This window comes from Contarinia nasturtii, unplaced genomic scaffold (assembly GCF_009176525.2).
Source record: "Contarinia nasturtii isolate CC-2019 unplaced genomic scaffold, AAFC_CNas_1.1 Cnas_scaffold_993, whole genome shotgun sequence".
Lineage (NCBI taxonomy): Eukaryota > Metazoa > Arthropoda > Insecta > Diptera > Cecidomyiidae > Contarinia > Contarinia nasturtii.
Window position 1 is genome coordinate 1,608,691 of NW_022198340.1, and position 23,888 is coordinate 1,632,578.

The 23,888-nt window shown below is 31.9% G+C and overlaps 7 protein-coding genes across 7 annotated transcripts; 5 read left to right on the forward strand and 2 right to left on the reverse strand.

Annotated features, from left to right (window-relative positions):
• Positions 1-102: 102 nt before the first annotated feature.
• On the forward strand, positions 103-3,061 carry LOC116343428. Its single transcript, XM_031771471.1, has 3 exons — positions 103-1,429; positions 1,496-2,190; positions 2,268-3,061. Exons 1-3 carry the CDS (start codon positions 1,130-1,132, stop codon positions 2,539-2,541), a joined length of 1,269 nt encoding a protein of 422 aa, XP_031627331.1. The 5' UTR covers positions 103-1,129; the 3' UTR covers positions 2,542-3,061.
• A 1,253-nt stretch (positions 3,062-4,314) lies between these two features.
• Positions 4,315-12,314, forward strand: LOC116343429. The gene is made up of 7 exons (XM_031771473.1): positions 4,315-4,424; positions 4,502-4,534; positions 10,219-10,275; positions 10,346-10,481; positions 10,544-10,716; positions 10,786-11,492; positions 11,559-12,314. The coding sequence occupies exons 4-7, from the start codon at positions 10,346-10,348 to the stop codon at positions 11,809-11,811; spliced, it is 1,269 nt and encodes a 422-aa protein (XP_031627333.1). The 5' UTR covers positions 4,315-4,424; positions 4,502-4,534; positions 10,219-10,275; the 3' UTR covers positions 11,812-12,314.
• LOC116343426 lies at positions 4,666-7,240 on the forward strand. The gene is made up of 2 exons (XM_031771469.1): positions 4,666-6,160; positions 6,248-7,240. The coding sequence occupies exons 1-2, from the start codon at positions 5,160-5,162 to the stop codon at positions 6,522-6,524; spliced, it is 1,278 nt and encodes a 425-aa protein (XP_031627329.1). The 5' UTR covers positions 4,666-5,159; the 3' UTR covers positions 6,525-7,240.
• A 1,919-nt stretch (positions 12,315-14,233) lies between the features above and the next one.
• LOC116343399 lies at positions 14,234-15,119 on the forward strand. Its single transcript, XM_031771421.1, has 2 exons — positions 14,234-14,373; positions 14,448-15,119. Exons 1-2 carry the CDS (start codon positions 14,326-14,328, stop codon positions 15,063-15,065), a joined length of 666 nt encoding a protein of 221 aa, XP_031627281.1. The 5' UTR covers positions 14,234-14,325; the 3' UTR covers positions 15,066-15,119.
• A 184-nt stretch (positions 15,120-15,303) lies between these two features.
• On the reverse strand, positions 15,304-16,715 carry LOC116343367. The gene is made up of 2 exons (XM_031771389.1): positions 16,620-16,715; positions 15,304-16,157 (listed from the first exon to the last, which is right to left on the reverse strand). Exons 1-2 carry the CDS (start codon positions 16,668-16,670, stop codon positions 15,411-15,413), a joined length of 798 nt encoding a protein of 265 aa, XP_031627249.1. The 5' UTR covers positions 16,671-16,715; the 3' UTR covers positions 15,304-15,410.
• Positions 16,716-18,033: 1,318 nt separating this feature from the next.
• LOC116343439 (leukocyte surface antigen CD53-like) lies at positions 18,034-19,101 on the reverse strand. The gene is made up of 6 exons (XM_031771486.1): positions 19,026-19,101; positions 18,884-18,956; positions 18,704-18,816; positions 18,484-18,645; positions 18,197-18,397; positions 18,034-18,137 (listed from the first exon to the last, which is right to left on the reverse strand). The coding sequence occupies exons 1-6, from the start codon at positions 19,053-19,055 to the stop codon at positions 18,054-18,056; spliced, it is 663 nt and encodes a 220-aa protein (XP_031627346.1). The 5' UTR covers positions 19,056-19,101; the 3' UTR covers positions 18,034-18,053.
• Positions 19,102-21,665: 2,564 nt separating this feature from the next.
• On the forward strand, positions 21,666-23,085 carry LOC116343285 (23 kDa integral membrane protein-like). The gene is made up of 6 exons (XM_031771272.1): positions 21,666-21,940; positions 22,013-22,085; positions 22,143-22,258; positions 22,315-22,485; positions 22,553-22,768; positions 22,835-23,085. The coding sequence occupies exons 1-6, from the start codon at positions 21,878-21,880 to the stop codon at positions 22,898-22,900; spliced, it is 705 nt and encodes a 234-aa protein (XP_031627132.1). The 5' UTR covers positions 21,666-21,877; the 3' UTR covers positions 22,901-23,085.
• The last annotated feature ends 803 nt before the right edge of the window (positions 23,086-23,888 follow it).

Below are 23,888 nucleotides of genomic sequence, written 5' to 3' on the forward strand. Positions count from 1 at the left end.
TTAGTCTTTATATACACTGCCGTTAGAAAGTTTAGGTACGATTAACGATATTCATACAAAGTGCCGTTTTTCACAGGTGTCGCGGATCATGAAGGAGCCATTTCCGATAGATGGTCTATTCAGACGAAATGTAAATCACAGTATGGACTGCATTTCATCTGAAGACAATAACTGTTTTTTTGGTATTCAAAATTGCAATCTCCTGAAAAATGTTTTTTTATATGAAAAAATGGATTTTTCTGAGTATCTGCGCTTTCAATCAATAAAATTTTATGATGGAATCACTTCTGAGAGTTGATGTCTTCAGATAAAATGTAGTCGATACTATGATTTAAATTTTGTCTGAATAGACCATCTATCGGAAATGACTCCTTCATGGTCCGCGACACGTGTGAAAAACAGTCATTTGTATGAATTTTGTTAATCGTACCCAAACTTTCTGGCTGCAGTGTATTTTCAATAAATCAATCGCATCGCATAATTAAGAATGAGAGTAGACAATTGAACATTTAATGTTGTTTGCGTTAGTGGACATTAAGTGAGCTGATTTATGGTTATTTATCAATTGATTTTTGATGTCGCTATACAATGTATAGTATAAAATGTTTATAATTCAATCTCATGCATATCTTCAAGCAATTTATCATATTCATATCTCGTGCAATGTGAGAAAATTGTCATATTTTTTATAAAAATTCAAAAACCAAATTCATTTTGGTTGAGAGAAACTTGAACTTTGACTCTCAGCAGACTAATTAGTTAGAAATGTCATTTAAGAAATGTGCAAAGATGTAAGGTATCGTATATAATGGTCAAAGTTCGACATTTCCCAAGGAGCGTCAAAGGGTTGCCAACAAACGCAGATAAAAAAACATAACATAGACATTTCTACCGCAAGTTTTTCGGAAACAGTACTTTACCGTTGGTGACAGTTCAAACAGTAATTAGCTTCTATTACAATATACCTGCTAACTAGTCACTCGTTTGCTTCTTTGGTCATCACTTGCTTGTTACATTTCGATCAGTTCAGTTCGGCTATAATCCTTTTTGGAAGTGTGTTTTTTTTTTAAATAGCTAAACTTTTGTTGTTAACAATTTCATTTGAAAATATTGTTTAAAAAACGTAAATATGGTTGAGTTCTCAGATATTTCAAGTAAAGAAATTCGTTCGACTCTTTTCAAAACGATTGAAAATGCTTTAAAGACGACGAACTTCAAATTCAGTATAATTCCGGCATCAAGAGCTGACGAAAATAACATCGTTGGCATTATTTATCGGGTAGTTTTTGCCAGAAATGATGAAATTGAATATGGAAAATATTCAATTCCACGACAATTAATCCTGAAAGTTGCTCCACGAAATGCAGTCCATCGCATTCAATTTCTCACTCGGCCAGCATTTGTTCGGGAAATTTATGCATATAATAAGGTAATGTTTTGGAATTTCATATTTATCAATGGCGAATAAATTAAAATTTTCACGTTTTTTTCACAGGTGTTGCCGATTTTACGTAAATTTGAACAGTTGAAGGGTGCTTATCACTTCGATGAATACCCAAAATGTTATAAAACCGTAGATGTTGACATCAATGAATGTCTTTTGCTTGAAGATTTAACGGTTCGTAATTTCACCGTGATCGATCGACACCATGCAGATTTAACCCCTGATCACGTTCGTTTGGTAATGAAGACATTGGGTAAATTTCATGCCATTTCATTTGCGCTCAAAGATCAAGAGCCGCAAGTATTTAAAGAGCTTACATCGAATTTGGATGAAATTCTCATTCGAAAAGATGATGATAAATTAAGAGATTTTTTCAATAAACAATCGGAACATGTTTTCAATTCGGTATCAAGTGAAGAAGATACTGAATTATTCGACAAAGTGTATAAATTTTATGAGAAAGATGTTCTCGATATTGCTGTTGATTGTCTTGACTTGAATGCAGCGGATGGGGCTACTGTAATCTCGCACGGAGACGCTTGGCAAAATAATATCATGTTCCGACATGATCGAAATGGAAAACCAGTTCAAATGGCACTTATTGATTGGCAAACTACGCGTCATTCATCCCCAATCATTGATATCATTTACTTTTTATTTTGCTGTACGACAAAAGAACTACGTGACAATTACTATGAAGAAATGCTCAACGTTTATCACGTCAACTTAAGTACACATATGCGAAGGTAAGCAAAGAATTAATTTAACTTGAAAAATTCTTGAAATAAATCTTAATATAATAACGCTAATGTTTCTATTTTAGGTTGGGCTCAAATCCAGATAAACTCTTTCCATTCACAATGTTATTGGAACATTGCCGTAAATTCGCCAAATTCGGATTGATTTTATCCACCGCGTTGCTGCCAATTATGACATCGGATGATGGAAATCAAATTAATTTTGATGAACTTGCAGAGGATGTGAAACGGGGAAAAGAATTGGACGAAAATCTCTTCGCTACAGCCAATTCACGCAATGAATACTATGCACGACTTCGTGACGTTGTTATCGATATGATTGAATTGGAATACATATGAACCCAATCCATCAATCAATGGACGATCTACAAAACACAAATTGAAGCATTTTAAACGAACAACCTATTATAACCATACATACAGTAGAACTTCTCTACAACGGAAACTTCCAATGGCAGAAAACCTCACAATAGAAGAATTCCCAATTTCATCAAATTCATATTTTTCAGACAAAATTAACTCCACATAGCGGAAGAAAAGTATAGTTAACGAAAAAACGACTCTTTCTTGAAATTTCTGCTATAGAACGATTTTGCTTTCTCAAAATAACTTTTAAAATTTACCAGTAATATCATTATGTATAGAAAAATAAGAAAACAAATAGATGTAGTCTGTTACTTCCTGGGTATTTGCTATTTTCAGTTAGAACCGGTTAATACAATACATTTTAAACCAAGACGGAAGTGAAGTAAACGGATGACATTATCATAACTAATTATTCAAAAAAAAAAAAAAAATCTTATCAAAATTTAACACGAATATCAAACATTATTATTTGACCCGTGAAGGTTGTTATAAATTGTCAATAATTTGAAATGGAATAATAAAAATAATATGTAAAATGAATGACAAACGATGATGACTTTACATTTTTTGTTGTTGTTACTCACCAGTAAACATCCCCAGCAAAATTATCGAAGTAGGTGTAAATTTTTATATATATTGATAATCTAGCAAAGAGTGTTGATGATATAGATTAAAGACGTTATTTGATGATAACGTACAGCATCCAACATTGCTACGTGCACGCAGCGGCATGTATTTTATATGGAAAATAGACTTTCTGAATGCGTATTTTCGGAAATGTGGAAATTACGGTTTGATAACAGCATTGCAAGTACTTCCAATATTAACGAGTGATAAAGAATGTGGCGTTGACTTAGATGAGGCTGCCAATTCTATGAAAAATAATAGCAACACGGAAGCATTTACTGGCTTTATTTCAGACAATTCAAACGATAAGTTCAACAAGCGTATAAGAGGCGTTGTTTTTGATATGGTTCGAATGGGTTATGAACGTTTAAAATAGCAAATAAATGTCGATAACTAGATTCAGTTGAAACACAAAACAAGTATTTCATTTGATTAAAACTATTAGAGCTTCCTGACGGCAGCACTTCTATAAGCTGCTGAATTCACAATTTAAAAAATGATACTTAGCATCATGGTTTATAATTTGTTTTCAAATTGGAATCAAGAGTACATATTAATGATTGACATGGAGCTGATCTATAAAAAATTTATTATTCAGGAACTCTTTGTGCTCGAAATGATATCGTTTAGCCTTGATATGTAACAAAAAATTAAAACTGCGCAGTTTTTTTGTTATCACATATCTTAGTTGATGCCAAATTTTTGAAAATCTTTTACTCCCTTTCCTAAATAGTATTCGTCAACAATGAACGCTTCTGAAGTACGCGATCATTTTCACCTTTAAGCTAATATTACTCTGATCACCAATCAAAACAAAAATGATAAAATCGTTGTCGCGATAACTATGATAATGACAACGTACATTTTCAATTTGTTGAAATCACGACTATAAAGCAATTTTATATTTTTTTCTTGCATAAACTGAAGCAAAGTCACAGAAATGATATAATATTGCTGACAAATAAAAATAAAAGATATTTTTTATAGATTTCCGAATGTGGTTGGATAGCTGCGCTTTTATAGCTGTCACGAAAAGATGTCATAGTTACTCAATACATGTACAAAGTATACAATTGACCAGATTGAATTTTATTGAAATGTCTTTGCACGTGACATCACTATTATTAACTAACACTGTGACCAACAACATTGACGAATGGAGAAATAGAACACACGCAATATTCAAATCTATTCTAATACTTGCGGTCAGCTTAGTAAGCCTCAGTTTGGTCAGTTTTGTTCGATAAGCGCATTCATTTCGGCTTTTCTGAACTAATTTTATTGGTCTAATTTATAAATCTTGTAGTTTGTGAGTGTCCTTCAATTGACTGTCTGGAATGTAAGTTTAATTGCCAATCATTTGGATTTAATCTCATATCTCTTAAACTTTATACTTCAATTGTTTGCACACAAAAAAAATGCCAATTAATGACGTACAAGTGAATTGGTGGTGCGTGGCATGCGCAATATAACTGATTTGTTCGAATCAGAACTACTCAGTATTTAAACAGCCTCTAAACCGGTCACATTAGAATTAATGGCATTTCGGTTGAACCAAAAACATCTTTGATAAATCAATTGAGAAACGGTGATTTCGCAAATTATTACTTGTGCACACAACGACTAGATTTGAGTTGTTCATTTCTTGTGTGTAATAATTGCAACTTTTTAACGATCCCACACTCACAAGCTAATAATCCGTTTGTTCATATTGATATTTGCATATTTGCAAATTTGTATTACATTTTCAATGACAACAACAGAGAAACTTATAATTCATTAAAATAACACGTATACAACGAATGATTTGGAAATAAATAAGATTTATGAGTGGTGTGTGTGTGGCTAAAAATAAAAAGAAACACTGTCCAATAAATCAAGCGCTGATCGAGATAGTGTAAGCTATTGCAAAAAGAAATTCGGTTCGAACACTCGCACACACACATACACGATCAAACAGTACAATGGTTGAGTCGGAATTAAGTGAAATTTCAAGTGAGTTGATTCGCACGACGGTTCGTGAAACGGTCGAAAATGAGTTAAAAAGCAACAACTATAAAATTAATGTGAGTTCAGCGTCACAGTCGGGCGACAATAATTTCATCGGCGTCGTTTATCGAGTGTCATTTTGTAAAGAAAAAAAAATTGAAAATGGAGTGAATTCCATTTCAAAGCTAATTCTCAAAGTTGCGCCACAGAATGTAGCGCGTCGAGAGCAATTCATGTCGCGACCTTGCTTTTTGCGGGAAATTTATTTGTACAATGAGGTGTTGCCATATTTTCGTGAATTTGAAGAATCAAAAGGTGTAATCGTCGATGAAAATGGTTTCACTGAGTATCCAAAATGTTTTCGCACTGTTGATATCGAACTTGATGAATGTGTTTTGCTCGAAGATTTGAGCGTGAGTGGCTTTAAAATGATTGATCGATACACCGAAGAGGTTAAAGCAGATCATGTATATCTGATGATGAAATTATTGGCCAAATATCATGCAATTTCATTTGCATTGAAAGATCAACAACCCGAAAAGTTCAAAGAACTTTCATCGAATTTAGATGAAATTTTCTTTTGCCGAGATTCAATGTTGAGAGACTACTTTTTAAAACAATCCGAAGATCTTTCGAATGTAGTATCTGGCGATGAAGATGCCCATTTGCTGGAAAAAGTGAAGAAACTTCTTCAACAGCATCCAATGGATGTAACAGCCGATTGTTTTGAAACAGGAAGGGATGCCGCAGTGATAGCACATGGCGATACTTGGCAAAATAATGTGATGTATAAATATGATAACAATGGAAAGCCGATCGATATTCGCCTGATTGATTGGCAAATTGCACGACATGTATCACCGATCATTGACATTGTTTATTTCATATTCTTCTGCACAACAAAAGAATTGAGAGATGCTCACTATGATGATTTCCTGAAAACTTATCACGAAACTTTGTCTAAACACATCACAAAGTAAGTAATAAAGAGTTGTATGCTCATTAACGATAATATGAAATAAGGTTACCCCTGAACAGAATCTAATGATTTCTCTCATTACAGGTTAGGATCAGACCCAGAAACACTATTTCCATACAAATTGATGTTGGAACATTTCCATAGTTTGGGAAAAGTCGGTTTGATTTTGGCTACAGTAATGCTTCCAATTATAATGAAAGATAGTGCACAAGAAATAAATTTGGATGAAATTTCAGAAGATGTTGTCGGTAATAAAAAAGAACTTGACGCCTCCATTTTTTTGTCTATCGAATCGAACAAAAGATATAATCAACGTTTGCGAGAAATTATTATTGATATGGTTCGATTGGAATATATTTGAAATGGTTCATTATTTACTATTTCGTTGATTGCACGGTTTTCTGTATTTTTTTCAAATTATGCACTGCAATAAAGTTTATTTAAAAAAAAAATTATGCTTAATTTTTGCCACATTATTCCAGGAAGTTGATTCAAAAAATTCGGCTAACCCATGTCAAAGGAATCATTGTGCCGCGGAAGATTTAAATTACAGTAAATATGTGTATATTGGAAAAAACCTGTTTCTAATCCAATTTCGGGAAATATGAGAATCACTACTAAGGCTTTTTTGCACTAAATGAACCTACTTCTGAAATATGATATTTCGTACTTCTATATGAGCATTTCACATTCACCACATTCTTTATTTTCTTCGCCGCTCAATTTTCCATCGATGTTCCCTTCAATTTGTGTTCAATTGATGTTATTTTAAGCAATGTCGGAAAACAATTTGGACTTTTCACCTAATTAATTTTATTAGTCTTATTTTCAAGGGCGTCTGGAGTGAAAAGTATGCAATAATAACAAGCTGAATCCATGCAAAAGTAGTCGATATTCACTACAATGAAATTTTGATGGAAAAACACTATTATAAGCATAGAGCGTTGAACAAACAGTGGTTCCAAAAATAGTTTGTAAATAGAGTGGAATGTCGAAAATCGCTCAGAAATGAAATAATGAATCAAAGTTTTGACATTGAAATACCATTTAAAATCAATTATTAATTGATTGATAAATACTTACCAATAAATAGAATAGAATCGGCTTTAATTGGCTTAATTAAAATGATTTATGTTTAAAGCTCACTGTGATTTTCATTGTTTGGAATTATGCTTAATGCACAACGTAAATTGTGAACAACCAGAAAGTTGTTATTTTGAAAAGATCGGATATTGCAGCAATAAATTATGGCTTGAAATTTTCAAAGGGCTTTTATCAAAGGGACAGGTATCATCATAATATCATCAAGTGATCGTATGTAATTGGCTCGATCAACTATGAGAGTATTCGCTGAGCTCAGCAGTGATAAAAAAAAAGATAGAAAAAATGATAAAACCAAATTATATGAATTGGTTACAGAACGTGAATGCGTGAGACCTACCTAATCGTACATTACAATTTCGCACTGAAATAAACTATGCAATCGAATTTTTTCTCTGCGCATTAAAGTCCTTGGAGCAATCTTCGAAATTAATGAACATTTCGTGTTATCTTCGTTTGGATATAAAATACGGTATGTCATGTCACCTTTGATTTAAAAAAAAAATAACTCTTATTGTTGAATCATTAATCCAATGAAATAGTAAGGTACCCTTCTTTGAATCAAGTTTGACATTTTTAACTGTATTTTACCGCTTTTCTACCAGATTTAAAAGCTCACTTTTTAATTCATTGCTCGATATTCCGTTGATATTCAATCCACTAGATACACTTGACATTTTGGAAATAAAATACTTATGTAAACGCACGGCTGAACAAAAATATTAATAAAAGGTAATTTTTTGCGTTATGAATGGCATTCATGAACGCGCTGTTAAAATACTGTACATATTTTGGAGATGTATATTCATACAGCAACTCTATGCACACCTTCTCGACTCACATTCCCTATTCAGTCAAAAACCAGGCTCACTGTCAATGGTCCCCATTATCCAACATCCATTCATCCATGGATAGATTTTGTTTTTAAAAGGACTGGATAAGTAATATCCATGGATGTTTTTTAATGGATAAGTTACATCCACCATCCATCACAAATTTATTCATGAAGAAAAGAAAGAGAGAGATCCACTTGGATAGAGGAGAGTTATAGTGCATCCATGGATGGAATAGATGTTAGTTTATCCATGGATGAGTTATATTTTATGGATAAATAAATAAGTTGACATTTCATGTGAAGTATTCGATTAGTATATAGAAATATTGGATGATGGATGAAACATCTGATTCATTTTGGATTTGACAAGACAGATCAACAAGTTTCAATTTTCAGTTAAAAACATGTTATTCTATTTTTTGTCTGCATTTTTATTTCAGTTCGAATTGTTGACATTTCTTATTCTGAAGTTTAATTCATTAAGTTAATTTGATGTTGGGTGGTTTATTCATTAATCCAGCGTCCAATCACATCAAGGAATGATTTTTGTTTTGTTTTTGTTCGACAATTTTCAACATTTTTTCAAACTCTCGAAGGTTTTAACTTCTTAGAGAGCACTCCCACTGGCTTCTCAGTGTCTCCACTCATTTGCATAACTTTCAATCTTGACTTTTAGTACCCAGGCTTAGCCATAATTTTTTTTTTTTTTTTGAAAAATTTACTATAGAAGAAACTATTATATCGCGTTTAGAATTTGCGACGTATAAAATTATTTTTTTTTGAAAAATTTACTATAGAAAAAACTATTATATCGTTTTAAGATTTTGCGACGTATAAAATTAAAAATTTACTATAGAAAAAACTATTATATCACGTTTAGAATTTACGATATATAATTTGAAAAATTTACTATAGAAAAAACTATTATATTACGTTTAGAATTTGCGATACATAATTTGAAAAATTTACTATAGAAAAAACTATTATATCACGTTTAGAATTTGCGATATATAATTTGAAAAATTTACTATAGAAAAAACTATTATATCACGTTTAGAATTTGCGATATATAATTTGAAAAATTTACTATAGAAAACAACTATTATATCACGTTTAGAATTTACGACATATAATTTGAAAAATTTACTATATAAAAAACTATTATATCACGTTTAGAATTTGCGATACATAATTTGAAAAATTTACTATATAAAAAACTATTATATCACGTTTAGAATTTGCGATGTATAATTTGAAAAATTTACTATATAAAAAACTATTATATCACGTTTAGAATTTACGACATATAATTTGAAAAATTTACTATAGAAAAAACTATTATATCACGTTTAGAATTTGCGATGTATAATTTGAAAAATTTACTATATAAAAAACTATTATATCACGTTTAGAATTTACGATTTATAATTTGAAAAATTTAGTATAGAAAAAACTATTATATCACGTTTAGAATTTACGACTTATAAAATTAAATTTTTTATTCAGATTCAAAATTCAAATCACGACATTTCTTCTTCAATTTTTCTCTTTTTATCAAAACGTTATCGTTTTATAATTTCATTTCAGTGTTGTCATTATTTCAAAAATATATATATATATTTTTTACATTGTCCTGATGCAGATAGCTTAATGAACGTTGTATTTGTTATTTATAATAACTTATTAGACTAGCTCCCAAGACACAAAAGTTGGAATTCAATAAAATAAAGACTGCACCATTAATTTGAGTTCACAAATTTAAATTTATAATCTTATTTAAGTTAATAAACTAAATACAAATTATAAGTCTGAAAGCATTTTTTTGATGTTTTAGTCATGTTGCTGACTATGGACGGTGAGACCGTACTGAAATTCATTCAGACTTGTAATTTGTGTTTTGTATATTAACTCAAATAAAATTATAAATTTTAATTTGTGAACTCAAATTAATGGTGCAGTTTTTATTTTATTGAATTATAACATACTGCAGTTTACGATACTGTTCCTGTGTTTATACACTTTAATTTTCAAAAGTTAGAAAAAAAATAAAACAAATATTTCATACTACCGACTACATGGTGAACCACCTTTTTTTGCTATTCCATTTGTTTTCACGTAGATTTTCATACAACATTTTCGTTTTTTTAAAACCAAAATCGGATGTGTTGTACCAAAGGTACGACAAACCTTCACAAATCAATTAGTTAGTACAATTTAGAACGATTTGATTTTATATTTTGTCTTAGATGACGCTAAACAATGAAGTTCCAAACATAGATGAAATTTTGGGAGAACGCATCAAAACTGGTCTTATGAAAGTCCTGAAAAGTCAGTCAAGTTTGGACAATATCAAACTGAGTTTTGAGCCTGGTTCTAAGAAGGGTAAGAAATGAATTCTTCTTAAAAAGGAAAAAAATGCTGATATGTTGTTTTCCAAATAAAAGGTGCCAATTTTATGGGTGAAATATATCGAATTTTTTACGAAGATGCCAACGACTCTGAAAATAAAAGTCAAACATCATCATTGATTCTAAAAATGGCTCCAAGGAACTTGATGCGACGAGAGAAGTTGAGATCGCGACACATTTTTTTGCGTGAAATCGATATGTATGATAAGGTAAGTTTAATTACAAATAACTATTTGCAATACAATCGGGTCAACAGAAACTTGAACATTTACTTGTAGGTTTTATCGTATTTTCACGGGTTTCAATTGTCAAAAGGAGTTGATCCAAAAGAGAACGGATTCAATGAATATCCCAAATGTTATTCCAGTATAAGTGACGATCTTTCCGAGTCTCTGTTTCTTGAGGACTTGCTTAGAAGAAAATTTGAAATGATCGACGTTCGCAAAGAGCCAGTCACATTTGATCACATGTCGCTCATGTTGAAAGCTCTCGGGAAATTTCACGCCGTTTCCTTTGCGTTGAAAGATCAACAGCCAGAGAAATTCAAAGAATTGGCAAACCTTGCGTTTGAACAATATTGGACTATGATTGATTCAGGATATAGTTCGTTTTATTTGGATGCTCTTAAACGATTAACAGATATCTTGGAAATGGAAAAACGTTCGGATTTGTTGGAAAAATTTAACAACGCTGCAGGTAGAGATCATTTTTCGAACATATTACGGATGATTTCAAGCGAAGCAGCTGAACCGTATGCGGTCATTTGTCATGGTGATTTGACAACTAATAATACAATGTTTTGTAAAGATGAACAAGGGAAGCCAATCGAAATTCAACTATTCGATTTCCAGTTTACACGTTACGCTTCGCCTGTCATTGATTTGATTTTGTATTTGTTCTGTTCGATAAGCACAGAGTTGCGAAACCAGCATTATGAGGAATTCCTACGAATTTACCATGAGAGTCTCTCGGACTTAGTACGCAGGTATGGTTACATTAGAACTTTGAAAATTATTCTCAGTTTAAAATATCCTTTGATTTTTTCGGTTAGGCTTGGTTCAGATCCACAAACGCTTTTCCCATTTGAAAGAGTTTTGGATCAATTACGAAAAATTGGCGTCTACAGTATATATGTTGGAGCACTACTACTCCCAATACTTGGCTCAGATCCAGATAAACTTCCCGATATTGACAATGAGGCCAGCAACAAAAATTGTTTCCAAGTAGCAGCCGAATCGAGAAAAGCATATAACCAAAAAGTAATAGATATGTTCGATGATTTGGCTCGTTTTCAGTATATATGAAGGAGATATTCACATAAAAATGAATTTTTCCAATAATAAGATTCACAAATAGTGACACAGTAGCTAACTAGTTATAGATTATAGACACAATCACCCATAGACAAACATATACGAGTACCGTGGACCATCGAAGTGGCATAGTTTAGTTAGCTTGATCTTACTCACAAGAAATAAACCTGAGAGATCATTTAAGGATTCCTATTAAAATATTAATTTGTAAGGTTTCCTTATAATATGTGGAACATTTTATCAGGAAATCTTTAAATAATAAAACATGTTTTGTTTCAATACAGTAAAGCTGGATTTGACCTTTGGGCGCGTTAATTTATTAGGATTCCTGTTAAAACATTGCGATTTCATAAGAAAACCTTACAAATTCATTTTTTTTAATAGGAATCCTAAGATAATTTCTTAGGTTTATCTCTTGTGTGTAGTTCAACAAATGAACCTGGGACATTTTAATATTGCATGTAATTCTATGGAGTAAATATACTACAAAATGTGATGAAATAAAAATGGTTATGGTAATAAATAGTTATACAATCATATAAAAACCTATTTTGAAATTGTATTGATAACGATATATAGCAACCATCAAATTCGCTTATAATGATGATGATACATTTGAGTGTTTTAAATTCCGGATAGTAACTGTTTTAGAGTCGACAAATATGTAACACTTTTGTTTTGTCATTGAACTATCTCGTTAAAAGTAACTACTATGATAACATTTTCCCAATGTTTATAATTTTTCGAATGACTTTATTGTACCTAAAAGAAAGGATTGCGTCTAATGAATATACATTATCTAATCATTACACAATGATTGTACATTATCAACCTAGGGGAGAGAAACCAATGCTAGTTTTTCTAGTTTATTGCTTGAATAATCTAATAATGCTAATATTCCTTTATGAAATTGCTAGTTTTCTAGTTTTTTGTTCTGTCAAATGACAATCAAATGATTGTACTGACACAATGAAGTATTTTGACGTTTTGTTGTTCAGACATATTTTTATGTGTTTTGAATAAATATACACTTATAATAGTGAAAATTAGTTTAATTATTCTTTTTTAACACAAAATCGTGCATAAAGTACTTGTTTCTTTCAATAGTCGACTTGTAAAATTGATTTAGTCACCAAATCATGGCAGAATATCAAGATGGCGGATCAAATAATTTTTGCTAATTTTTCTAGTTTTTGCTAGTTTTTTTCTAATTTTCCTAGTTTTTACTTGAAATATAAAAAACTAGCTAATGGTTTCCGTCCCCTAGTTATCAACTGAGCCGCCAAAAATGCTATTTAAATTCGCCCAATATTCATCAAATTGTATACAATAATATCGTGATTTGTTTCGTGCAAAGCACGGCAGTGACAAAAATCGACCGAAGCGCTCGCATCGGTTGCCAGATGAACTATAGCAACCCTATGGGTTGCTGGTACAAATTTGTGCCATTATTGAGCACGAATTTGTGCCATTATTCAATGCTGCGTTGCCCAACTGTCACTACTGCCATGCTTTGGTTTCGTGTTAACACCAAAATGAGTGACATTTTGACGCTACCTATTCGCAGCGCCTGTACAGCATTGCTGCCCAGATGCTGAATCGTAGCGGATGCCGCACACGCAACACACTTCGTTTGTACCACACAGAGCATATATGTTCGCTTTCGTTCTCTATTCGACATGCGTTTGTATACTGACTATGGTATTAGTGTATCATACTCTGTGAGCTCACTGGTTACTTAGACTATATGACAATATGTTGTGTGGTACAAAACGCGTGCGGCAACCGCTTCGATTCAGCTGGGCAGCAACGCTGTACAGACGCTGCGAATAGCTAGCGCTATTCAGATAGGAAAAAATCATCACTGATTATTAAAGCATGAAAACTCTTATTTTGAGTTTAAAAATGAAGAAAAAAACGTCTGGTTTCGCTTTGATATGCGATCAATTATTATTATATAGTTTACCATCACTTAGATCAACTGTACCGCTATGAAAATTAGTGTACTATCATTTTCATCAAACCACTTGAGAAAAATTCTCGATTTCGATTTCAAATAGCTTCTGAGTTTGTACAGACCATTCCCGTGGGTCTGGCTGTTCATCTGAACAGTTGGACGACATTTTTCTTGTTCTCCAATATCTGAACAAAGCAAAAACAAACAAATGTTAATTACTGTAAATTATTGATCTGTTTTGTTGATGTAAATTGAACACTTTTCACTCACTTATGAGTATGTTGATGAGTAATTTATGACATTTCATTCTTGTTTTGCTCAATAGATAATTATTATTGATTATTTGCATTTCATCCACGTTTTGCCATACACATTTCACAATGAATTCCTGTGCTGTAATACGATCCAGTAATTTACGTCACTTCATAAAAAATTATACAACTGTTCATCAAAAGCTTACGACAACCAAAATTCGTATTCTTCAGAATTTTTATAAACTCTTTTTAATTTTACACAATAGACACAATTTTTTGTAATTTTCAAGCGAAATGTCTGCTTTAATTCTTCTCTTAACTATTGGTGTTTTGGCAATTGCCGTAAGTAGTAATTATTCCACTAATAAATTTCATTTTCTTCTTCAGCAAATTTACATCTTTTTTTTAAATACTAGACTCATTCACCGTTTATAAACTGTATGAAGAAACACGATGAGTATGAAAAATTGCGGAAATCAGTTATGAAAATAAATATTGAATCGGGTGGATCTTCTGAGAGATTGAAAAACGTCGAACAAGCTCATTTAGCTGACTTAGATTGTTCTTCATTGAGTTTGAGCCCCACAAAATTACAATTTGAATTATTATCTGTTCAATTGAATGAGCTTAAACTCGTGATTGATCAAAACGCTTATAAGGCTGATCAAACTAAACTGACGAAATTTCATAACAAAATTAGAAATATTACGTCTTCTGTGGTGCCAGGGTTGGAGAAAGCATATGAAAATGGTAAAAAATGCTGCACAAAAGGAACAATGTTAAAGAAACTTACACCATCCAATTCGCGAGTGTGGAAACAATTTGCTGAACTACCATCTGTAGCCGATCGTGTTAGAGGATCTGTCGAAAAATTATCATCACAGATTCCTGGAGTCATTTCCAGAATAAATTCAATTAACAAATCATCTGATTTGAATGAATATTTGCAAAAGGTTGAACAAGGATATGAGAATGATATTAAAGATATTAATAAAGACATTGCACGCGTTCAAGGTGTCGGTTGTTCCAAGTAGAAATGATTTATGAATTATTGTATTTCAATAAAATTCAAGACGATAAAATTTCAACATATTTTTTATTAATCTTGTGTGAAGATGGAAGCAACCTCATGTTTCATTGCTTATTTGCTTACTTACTACAAGCCGATATGCATTTAGGTAAGTAAAGAACTAGGACGAGTAAGCTAATCAATCCAAACTAATCGAAATGAAACACTCCAGCCGGGTTTTGATGAAAAAATTAACTCAAATATTCAGAAAGTACAGAAAATAGCATCGGTAAAAAGCATCATTTATTTATTCTATATTTTTATTAATTAACAAATATATGTGATGTTTTTTTTCCTAAATGCAATGATTTTATTGAATGGTAGCTTTTCCAATCAAAACTCTTACGAACAAATCACGTTTGTTGTAAAAGCCATGCAAGGCCATGTTAGCAGTTTTAATATGCCCCAAAATCTTGTCCTGACACTTTTTGAAAACTGCAATAGCGATTCTTACTTCTTTGAATTTAGCCCGCGATATGTCTGCATTAACAGCGATACGGGACAAACTAGTAATTGAAGCGCACAACGCATCCATTTTCTTCTTAAAATCACTCTTCATGTTGTCAACCTTCTGCAGTTCCGTTGCAAATGTCATGAACGTGGTTGTATACTTTGATCGCATTACACCTAAGGCATCTGAAACTACTTTAACGTCGGCAGGCCCAAGGACTTCATACAGCCATTTTTTATAATTATCTTCATCTTTTTGTGAAAGATGGGATAAAATAGTTGTTTCAACATTAAGATGTGCAGCTATTTCAAAGCATGTGGCAGTGAGATTGTCACTATCGATGTAAATGGCATTCATATTTTGATTTACCCAGGCAGCGGCATCTTTACGTAACTTGATTGGATCTATTTGTCCTTTTAAGTTCAAATCAATGAACGGTTTCAAGCTAGTTTGAACTGTAGTTGTTGATTTTGGTGTGCAAAGTGAAAAGTATGGACTCAGTACAGCTTTCCAATCTGTTCCTACACCGTAAGCTAACTTCGCTTTGAAATCAAATATATCAATTACCTCCGAAAATGTAACGGCCATTACGCCATTGATGCAGATCTATACGATGAAAATAATGTCAAGCGAATAAGAAAAAAATAATTGATATAGTTTGAAATGACTACAGGGCTGTTATTTTCACTCTGTCAGTGCACGCACACAGAAGTGTGCACACTCACACTCAATGTGCGTCGCACACAGTGCTTGTATTTTGAATGTGCACGCACACTTAGTTACAAATTTGCCAACCGCAAAAAATGTCAAACTTGTGACTAAGTGTGCGCGCACATGCAAAATACAAGCATTGTGTGCGACGCACATAGAATGTGTGCGTGCACTGACAGAGTGAAAATTACAGCCCTGAATGACTATAATTAAACGTAATTCAATGGTGAATTTAACCATTTCCATGTTTCGATCATACTCAAAATGTAAATGTAAAATTATCTTGCGATAGGAAAAATGTACTCCTTTAAATAATTTTGATGACGATAGCACCTAATGACTTTGAATTAAACTCACCTGATCCAACATCAAAGCCAATAAAAATACCAAAAATGAAACGGTCTTCATTGTTTCAGTTAAAAAAAAAACTAAATTTTGTTCTCGTGTCACCGTTTTTGGGACGTAACTAAGGATAATCGTTTATTGACGCTTTATATATTCTTCGAAATTGTACTTATTATGTATAAAATAAATAATCATGTTTGTTTTTATAACATTGTAAATGTGTCGTTGCGTCAATAATTGAATATCCAGCGAATTTTCTACGTATGTAAATTCTGAATTGTGATACACACAAAATAGTATTCTTGTAACCGGCAAGTACTCAATAAATTTCTCTCTTTTTTTAAAAATATAATACTACTTTGTTTGGCTTTTTCCAAAGGTAATTAATATATTTCATCTTTTCAAACATACTTGCCGCCTAGTATGAACGTAAAGCTAATTTGTTTGTAACAGTTTCTAGGTTGAAATGGGATTCTTTATTATTTTAATAAGAAACAATGTTGTGAATTTGCAATATTTTTCAGTAAACACATAGTTACGTCAATTCTATTAGCACCTGTACAAGTCTAGGTAAAAAAAAAAATTATATCTCATGAAGTAGACAAGATCATCAATGAAAAGAATGAAAAAAAAAACTAGCCCAAAATTTGGACTCCAAACCATACCATTATTCTCAAGCTGAAAATTGGATTTTTTTTCATTTGATGTGTATGCCATTTTTTAGGTGAATTCATCGAAAAAGAAACGTTTTTAATGTTCAAATAAAGATGTTAAAATAAATATATTTTCTTTGGAAAAATCCTAGTAAACTGATCAAAAATTGCCACGAAAATTCATAATTCATAGGAAAGAGATATATCGCCGAAGTTTGTTTAAAAACGATACAGTTCTCATTTGTAGTATACTTACGAACTCATTCGTTTGTTGTATAGTAACAAAAGTTATATTCACGATCATTCTGTAATTATAATGGTTGATGTTTTAATATTTTCCAATCTCAACTGTAATAACTATATCGCGGCACGTTTATCAATATATTTAACTCTGCTGTTAATAATAAGTGGCATCATTATTTTGCTCATCGCCTTTGGATGCTGTGGCTTAGCTTTTGAAAATGCAAGTTCATTTCTTACAGTAAGTTAACAAACAGATAATCAATTAAAAGAGTAATATGAAATGATTGCTTCATTTTCAGATTTCAATCGTATTGATAACAATGTTTGTGTTCGAAATGATAATCATAATTCTTCTCATTCGTAAAAATTGTTCATTTAACAAATGAAACATTAAAGGGATAAGTAAAAGATAAATTATGATTCAAACTCGTGAAATCATAAAGAGTTACTTCTTTTTATTAATTCATATACCACAATAAACAGATTACTTAATTATTAATTTGGATTTAAATAAAAATGCCAGAACAAATGTCAATTGGTTTTACTTTTTTCAATGAAATAAACTTTCGATGTGTTCGCCACAACTATTTTGGAATACTTTGTATAAGTAATATGCGAGTCCTATGGCGATAATCTAGGAGGAAATATTCACATTTAAACTTGATGTATTAAAGTTTCTTTAATAAAATTTACCTGAATACATCCAATGGAGAAGTTAAAACTTGCCAAAATGATTGCTTTTGCATTCAAATATTCAAGTAATGGTAATTTACAACCAGATTGCCATGCCATTGATTTTGTACAATTCGTTTTTGACTGTGATAGATCGTGACAGCAGCTCGGTGGTATTTTTTGATGCCAATCGTCCGGTCCATTGATTCCGCAGCATTTCATCTTTACGAAGAGAATTTTTTTAATGTTTAAATATTCAAAGAATTTGGTGTTTTAGAATATTGTAATTGAAAAGCGGCTTATAGTACCTCAACTTGAATATTATCCCAAATTTCCACATTGTTTTTGTAATGCTTAAACTTTTCATTGAAACCATTGATTAAAGTGTGATTAAGTTTAAATTTTTCACTAATTATATCTGCGGTTGCTATGATTTCGAACACAAACAGCACACATAATAACACGAAAAACTAAAAGAAGGTTGAGGAGAATGATAAAGATTTTGTTCGATTATTATCAAATACTTACGTATAGCAAAATACAAGTTCTCTTTGATCTCGGAAAGAGACATAGAAATGAAACAAAAAATACAATTCCACCAACAATTGAAGTTCCTATTGGCAGCAACCAAAAATGTTCACCTTTAATGAACAGAATGAATTTTTAAGTGTCCCACAAATGTTTCATACTTTATGCACATTCTTTTACCCAAAAAACCTCGATAACGGTTAATTTCTACATAGATAACAGCGCCAACAATAAAAATGACAAAACCAGTAAGCTGCAAAATTGATAGAAAACATTTTTATGTAATATGAAGGCCTTTTCACACAATAGGAATCGCACTTACGACGAAAAACAAATCAAAAACAAAAACCATCCTTTTTATGCGTTTAATTGCTGCTTCGCCAGAAGAGATGCCGGCTTTGAGGGAATTAAACCAATCCATATTTAAAAAATAATAATAATAAGATTTTATAATAAACTGAACTGAATTCTTAACACTTTGATTGGCAATGAAAAAGTAGAGAATCGAATAAACTGTTATATTTGAGAGAAATATAAATCCCTTCTTTGTTTTATTATTCATTATTCACATTTGAACTAGTCATTTTGTAATCTGAATATACTAGCTTGAACACGTCATTTCTTCGAATCATGTGGAAATGTGTCACACGTCAACAAGATCATTTTTCACATATCAACAGTGACATCATCGAAATGTCCCAATTTAGCTGCAAAGTGATTCGGGTGATTTTATCCAAATAATGAAAAACTTCATAAAACTTTATTTTCTTACAAAAAATATCTATCGGGGTTGATAAGCATTTCAACTAACATCCAAAACGAGACAGATTGGGTTCACTTGCTTTTCGGTAGGCCACTTTTTACCATACAAATAGAAAAATTGATATCATAAGTGGTATGAAACACAGAAAAAGTCTCTATGAGTCCACCTCCACTTGCTATTTGAATAAATTAGTTCAATTCTTGCAATAGAGGATATTCCCTTCCATCAAATTCATTCTCTGGAGATATGGTTTTGTCAGCAGAAATAGATTGAATTGAAATACTAATGAAAATGGCATTTTAAAGTATTTCGAATAACACATCAGTTTACTGTAAACTTTTTATTATTGTGCAATTTATTTTCAAATTGTGCATATTATGAATAATGCATAACATACAGACCAATTATGACTTACTCCCAATTATAATAATTGTGTATGATAAATATTGATAATGTAGTTATAATTTCATTTAAAAGCAAAATAAAATCTTTGTCGCATTATTTCCAAGTAAAAATTTCCTTTCTGACTTAATGAACATTTCAAGTAAAATCCAAAATTAGATCCAGTGACCGGTTCGCGCATATTTCCATGCTTGCCTAAATACGCTAGGTAGCATAGATATGCCAAGCATAGCCGCAAACGCAACCGACGCATCGCCGTTCACTCTATATGAACAATACACATGTTCGTTTATGCAGACGACCGTGCACATACAATATAGCTCGAATCGAATGGCGACGGGTGCGTTGCGGCTTACGTCTCCGCTATGCTTAGCATAGCTATCAGGCATAGAAATATGCGCGAACCGGTCACTGATTAGATCACGTGCTCGGATATAAATACAAAAATCGACATCACAAGTGGTATGCAACACATAAGAAAAATTCCATGAAAGTGATCAATTTTTACGTCTTTGTATGAAATGTCTGAGTGTTTGTAAAAGACTTGAATATGTTCATCGGAGTGTCATTTCTCAATAAGTCCAGCTGCACTTGCCATTTGAATGAATCGATTTAATTCTCTCAAGAATGGAAAGTCCCTATTCACCAGAAACTTTGTCGCATAACCATAAATCATTTAATGCCAAATTTGGATGAATATTCTGTGAATGTTTGCGTGAAATTGCCACTGCCAATTTTGAATTCCACGCAAGCTGATCCAAGCAACCGTCTAAGTCATTGCAAATTTTGAACCGCTAGTACTGGAGCCAGATATGTCTATCAATAATACAATAATTGATACTGAATGACATTTTTGCAAAGGAAATTTCTTGAATTTACCTGTTAACTAAATACAACACAACAGTTATTACCATAGTCACTTATTGGTATATAAAGTGTAAATTTATTGTCTTTAGTGAAACGTTAACCTTTGGTCAATCTTCCTTAATTTTGGGATGCTCAGTACCCGTAGTGGAATTTGTATGAAAAATTTGGATTTAAAAAAGAAATTTCCGTGATATTTCGAGCAATATCATGTCTATTCTTAAACCAAAGATATGCATGTGTGCAGACCGCTATCTACGCTTTGATTGCGGATTAAATATAGAACAAACACATTACAATTATTCGTTGAACAAAACTGACTTTCGCCACACGGAAACACCGACCAATACAACAATTGTTTATACATCTGTATGTGAGCACAAGTGATACACCAACTTTCACAGAAAAACTTCAATTAAGTTTTCCATACAAAATATATGACGAGCACTGAGTGGCCCAAAGACAAAATCCGCATGTGGTTTTTTCTGGTCTTTTTGAGTGCTTCAAGTGGTTTTGCAACAATATGTTCGTTTTCATTCATTATTGTGTGTAGTTGTTTTACTGGTATGCATATACAAAATGTCATTTAATTAGTTTAATACAAGAGAACGTTATCAAATGCGATAATGGGAAATGGTACGCAATGGTCATATTGTTTCATCAAAATTATCGTCGTATTCCAAACCTACACATTCAGGGTTATTAGATAAATGAATGCGTTCTATATATATAGAATCGCATTCAAAGAAAAAGTGCGGTGTACATTTTTATTTCACGCGACTTTTTTTTTCGAACCCAATCAAATCAACAAAATATTTGACAAATCATTGATTCGAACATCTCAAATAATTTGATCTAAGTTTTGATTTTGATTTGAAATCCAAAATCGACATACAAAGGTTTCACAATGTAATGGTGCACTTATATTTGCAATCGACCAGATTAAAAGACATTATATGTGTAGATATACTTTATCAAACACTTATTATATATTGAGGATGTGCACTGTTTTCGAAATCTATTCAAGTATTCGTATCCAAACCGCATAGACTCTGCGCAGTGTGTAAGTATTCGATCTCTTAGTTTGTTCAGCAAATTAAAACGGTTTGGATCAAAAATTCGTCTGTTTGAAGAAGCAAATCAAAATGGTTGACGTTGGATTGAGTTTCGCCAAATATGTTGTATTTACTTTCAACTTTCTATTCTCGGTAAGTTTAATTGACATCAAAGTTATTTAATTAAAAAAACTACAATCAACCAATATTAAATCTTCTTTCCAGTTGATCGGCATAGCAATGGCTGGCATTGGAATCATAATTAAAACGGAAATACTTTCGTATGAAGCATTTATGGGTAATTTATTCGTAGTCAAAAAAAAAAACTGATTCTAAAATATATTTAAAATTACAGTGGATGTTTCGCCATCATTTCCAATTGTGTTGATTGTTGTTGGCTGTGCTCTATTCCTTATCGCATCTCTTGGTTGTTGCGGTGCAATCATCGAGAACAAGTACATGCTCTTAAGTGTAAGTGATTCACTTATATGAATTTCTTCCGCCATTTCATAGTATTTCTTGTTCAGTTTGCGATCGCATTGATGACGATTGTTGTAGTTGAAGTTGGAATTGGAGTTTATGCATATGAGAAGAAGGGCGTATTGGATGAACTCTTGGAAAACAGCCTAAACGAAACACTCAAACGTAGTAAGGACGATGTTGCGTATCAGCGACAATGGGATGTATTGCAAACCGAAGTAAGAATTTTGTCACGTTTTGTGCAATTTTGGTGAATAGAAAGAGAATCAATATTATTTATTGCAGTTTGAATGCTGTGGTATCAACAGTCCATATGATTGGAAAATCATAGGTAATCCAATTTACTTACCATCATCGTGTTGCCACAAGGATATCAACAATCAAAGTACGTGCATCGAATCAGATGCATTCGAAATCGGATGTAAACAAGCATTGATCGATTTCATAAACAGAAAAATCGAATATGTAGTCGCAATTTTGGTTGGAATTAGCGTATTTCAAGTATGTTTCAATTTTTCTTCAGCCAATACCATTTGACTAACATTTCTTTATAACGTTTTATATCAGGTGCTGGGCATCATATTCTCATGCTGCTTGTTCTCAGTTTTCCGTAAAAAGATAAACGAAGATTGAACGGAGTTCTGATGAAAGTGTTTTACCTTAAAAAAATAATTGACATTTTCTACTAACCATATCGGCTAAGTATTTGAAGTACATAAATAGCGGCGGTCGAGTCCAAATGATCATAGGAAATCAGTGAAATCAGGAAAAAAAATGTAAACATTTTTAATATTAATAAATGATGCAATTTGAAATTCCACCTTTCTCTTTGTTCTCCGAACTTTTATCAATTCGCTGACAGTTTGTTTGTTTTATTTTGCATCAAAAGTGTTCTTTTAATAAAATCTTCTAATTGGAACTTCTTATCTAATTTCCAGAATCTCTTTTTTAATTTGATGCATCATCGCTAAATGTATCGCTCATTCAAATAAGGTGTGATCTGTCTAGATTGATAGCGTTGTTTGAGGTAAAAATGTAAACAAAAATGCCAAATGCTATCGCAAAAGCCTATTGAAGTTTTACAAAAAGAAATTAAGTTTTTAAGGTCGCAAACAAAATTGTTTTGTTTGCAAAGAAAATCATCTGTTGAGAAAATAAACAAAACCTCATTCGTATAGATAGTGAAATCTTCATTCAAATGTGAAAAAAGTAGATTGCTTCGTATGAGCGAATTGTCATGTAAGCAAAATCTCTCTGATTTATGCCGGCGGTAAAAAATAATGATTATTATAATCAAATGCCCAATTGCTTCGGTCACAAGCGAAATGTCAAATCATTTTGCAAAAAAAAAAATTCCATAAATTTTTTACCATGTGATGGACAACTTGATTTTATTATCTGAACCTGTAGACAATAATAGCGCTCTTAGTCATTGGTCAAACAAACAAATTCTTCATATAAACTGCAATTGCATGTATTTGCATGTACGCAATATATAGATATCTCGTTTTCTGTTTTTCCTTTTTCCACTCTATAGAGTGAAATAAATATATTTTTGCTCTTGTGAAAGAAAACGTAGTTCGTATACGTTATTAATTCTTATTGTTTCCATTCCGAATGC

Excerpts from the sequence above, each read along its gene's own strand:
- LOC116343428 (XM_031771471.1), top strand. The coding sequence starts at position 1,130 with ATGGTTGAGTTCTCAGATATTTCAAGTAAAGAAATTCGTTCGACTCTT. Across the intron at positions 1,430-1,495 it reads AAATTTATGCATATAATAAG|GTGTTGCCGATTTTACGTAA; the intron begins GTAATGTTTTGG and ends TTTTTTTCACAG. Across the intron at positions 2,191-2,267 it reads TTAAGTACACATATGCGAAG|GTTGGGCTCAAATCCAGATA; the intron begins GTAAGCAAAGAA and ends TTTCTATTTTAG.
- LOC116343367 (XM_031771389.1), bottom strand. The coding sequence starts at position 16,670 with ATGAAGACCGTTTCATTTTTGGTATTTTTATTGGCTTTGATGTTGGAT. Across the intron at positions 16,158-16,619 it reads TGGCTTTGATGTTGGATCAG|ATCTGCATCAATGGCGTAAT; the intron begins GTGAGTTTAATT and ends TTCATCGTATAG.
- LOC116343429 (XM_031771473.1), top strand. The coding sequence starts at position 10,346 with ATGACGCTAAACAATGAAGTTCCAAACATAGATGAAATTTTGGGAGAA. Across the intron at positions 10,482-10,543 it reads TGAGCCTGGTTCTAAGAAGG|GTGCCAATTTTATGGGTGAA; the intron begins GTAAGAAATGAA and ends TCCAAATAAAAG. Across the intron at positions 10,717-10,785 it reads AAATCGATATGTATGATAAG|GTTTTATCGTATTTTCACGG; the intron begins GTAAGTTTAATT and ends ATTTACTTGTAG.
- LOC116343399 (XM_031771421.1), top strand. The coding sequence starts at position 14,326 with ATGTCTGCTTTAATTCTTCTCTTAACTATTGGTGTTTTGGCAATTGCC. Across the intron at positions 14,374-14,447 it reads TTGGTGTTTTGGCAATTGCC|ACTCATTCACCGTTTATAAA; the intron begins GTAAGTAGTAAT and ends TTTAAATACTAG.
- LOC116343285 (XM_031771272.1), top strand. The coding sequence starts at position 21,878 with ATGGTTGACGTTGGATTGAGTTTCGCCAAATATGTTGTATTTACTTTC. Across the intron at positions 21,941-22,012 it reads CTTTCAACTTTCTATTCTCG|TTGATCGGCATAGCAATGGC; the intron begins GTAAGTTTAATT and ends TCTTCTTTCCAG. Across the intron at positions 22,769-22,834 it reads TTGGAATTAGCGTATTTCAA|GTGCTGGGCATCATATTCTC; the intron begins GTATGTTTCAAT and ends GTTTTATATCAG.
- LOC116343426 (XM_031771469.1), top strand. The coding sequence starts at position 5,160 with ATGGTTGAGTCGGAATTAAGTGAAATTTCAAGTGAGTTGATTCGCACG. Across the intron at positions 6,161-6,247 it reads TTGTCTAAACACATCACAAA|GTTAGGATCAGACCCAGAAA; the intron begins GTAAGTAATAAA and ends CTCTCATTACAG.
- LOC116343439 (XM_031771486.1), bottom strand. The coding sequence starts at position 19,055 with ATGGTTTTTGTTTTTGATTTGTTTTTCGTC. Across the intron at positions 18,817-18,883 it reads CCGTTATCGAGGTTTTTTGG|GTGAACATTTTTGGTTGCTG; the intron begins GTAAAAGAATGT and ends TGTTCATTAAAG. Across the intron at positions 18,138-18,196 it reads TCTCCATTGGATGTATTCAG|ATTATCGCCATAGGACTCGC; the intron begins GTAAATTTTATT and ends ATTTCCTCCTAG.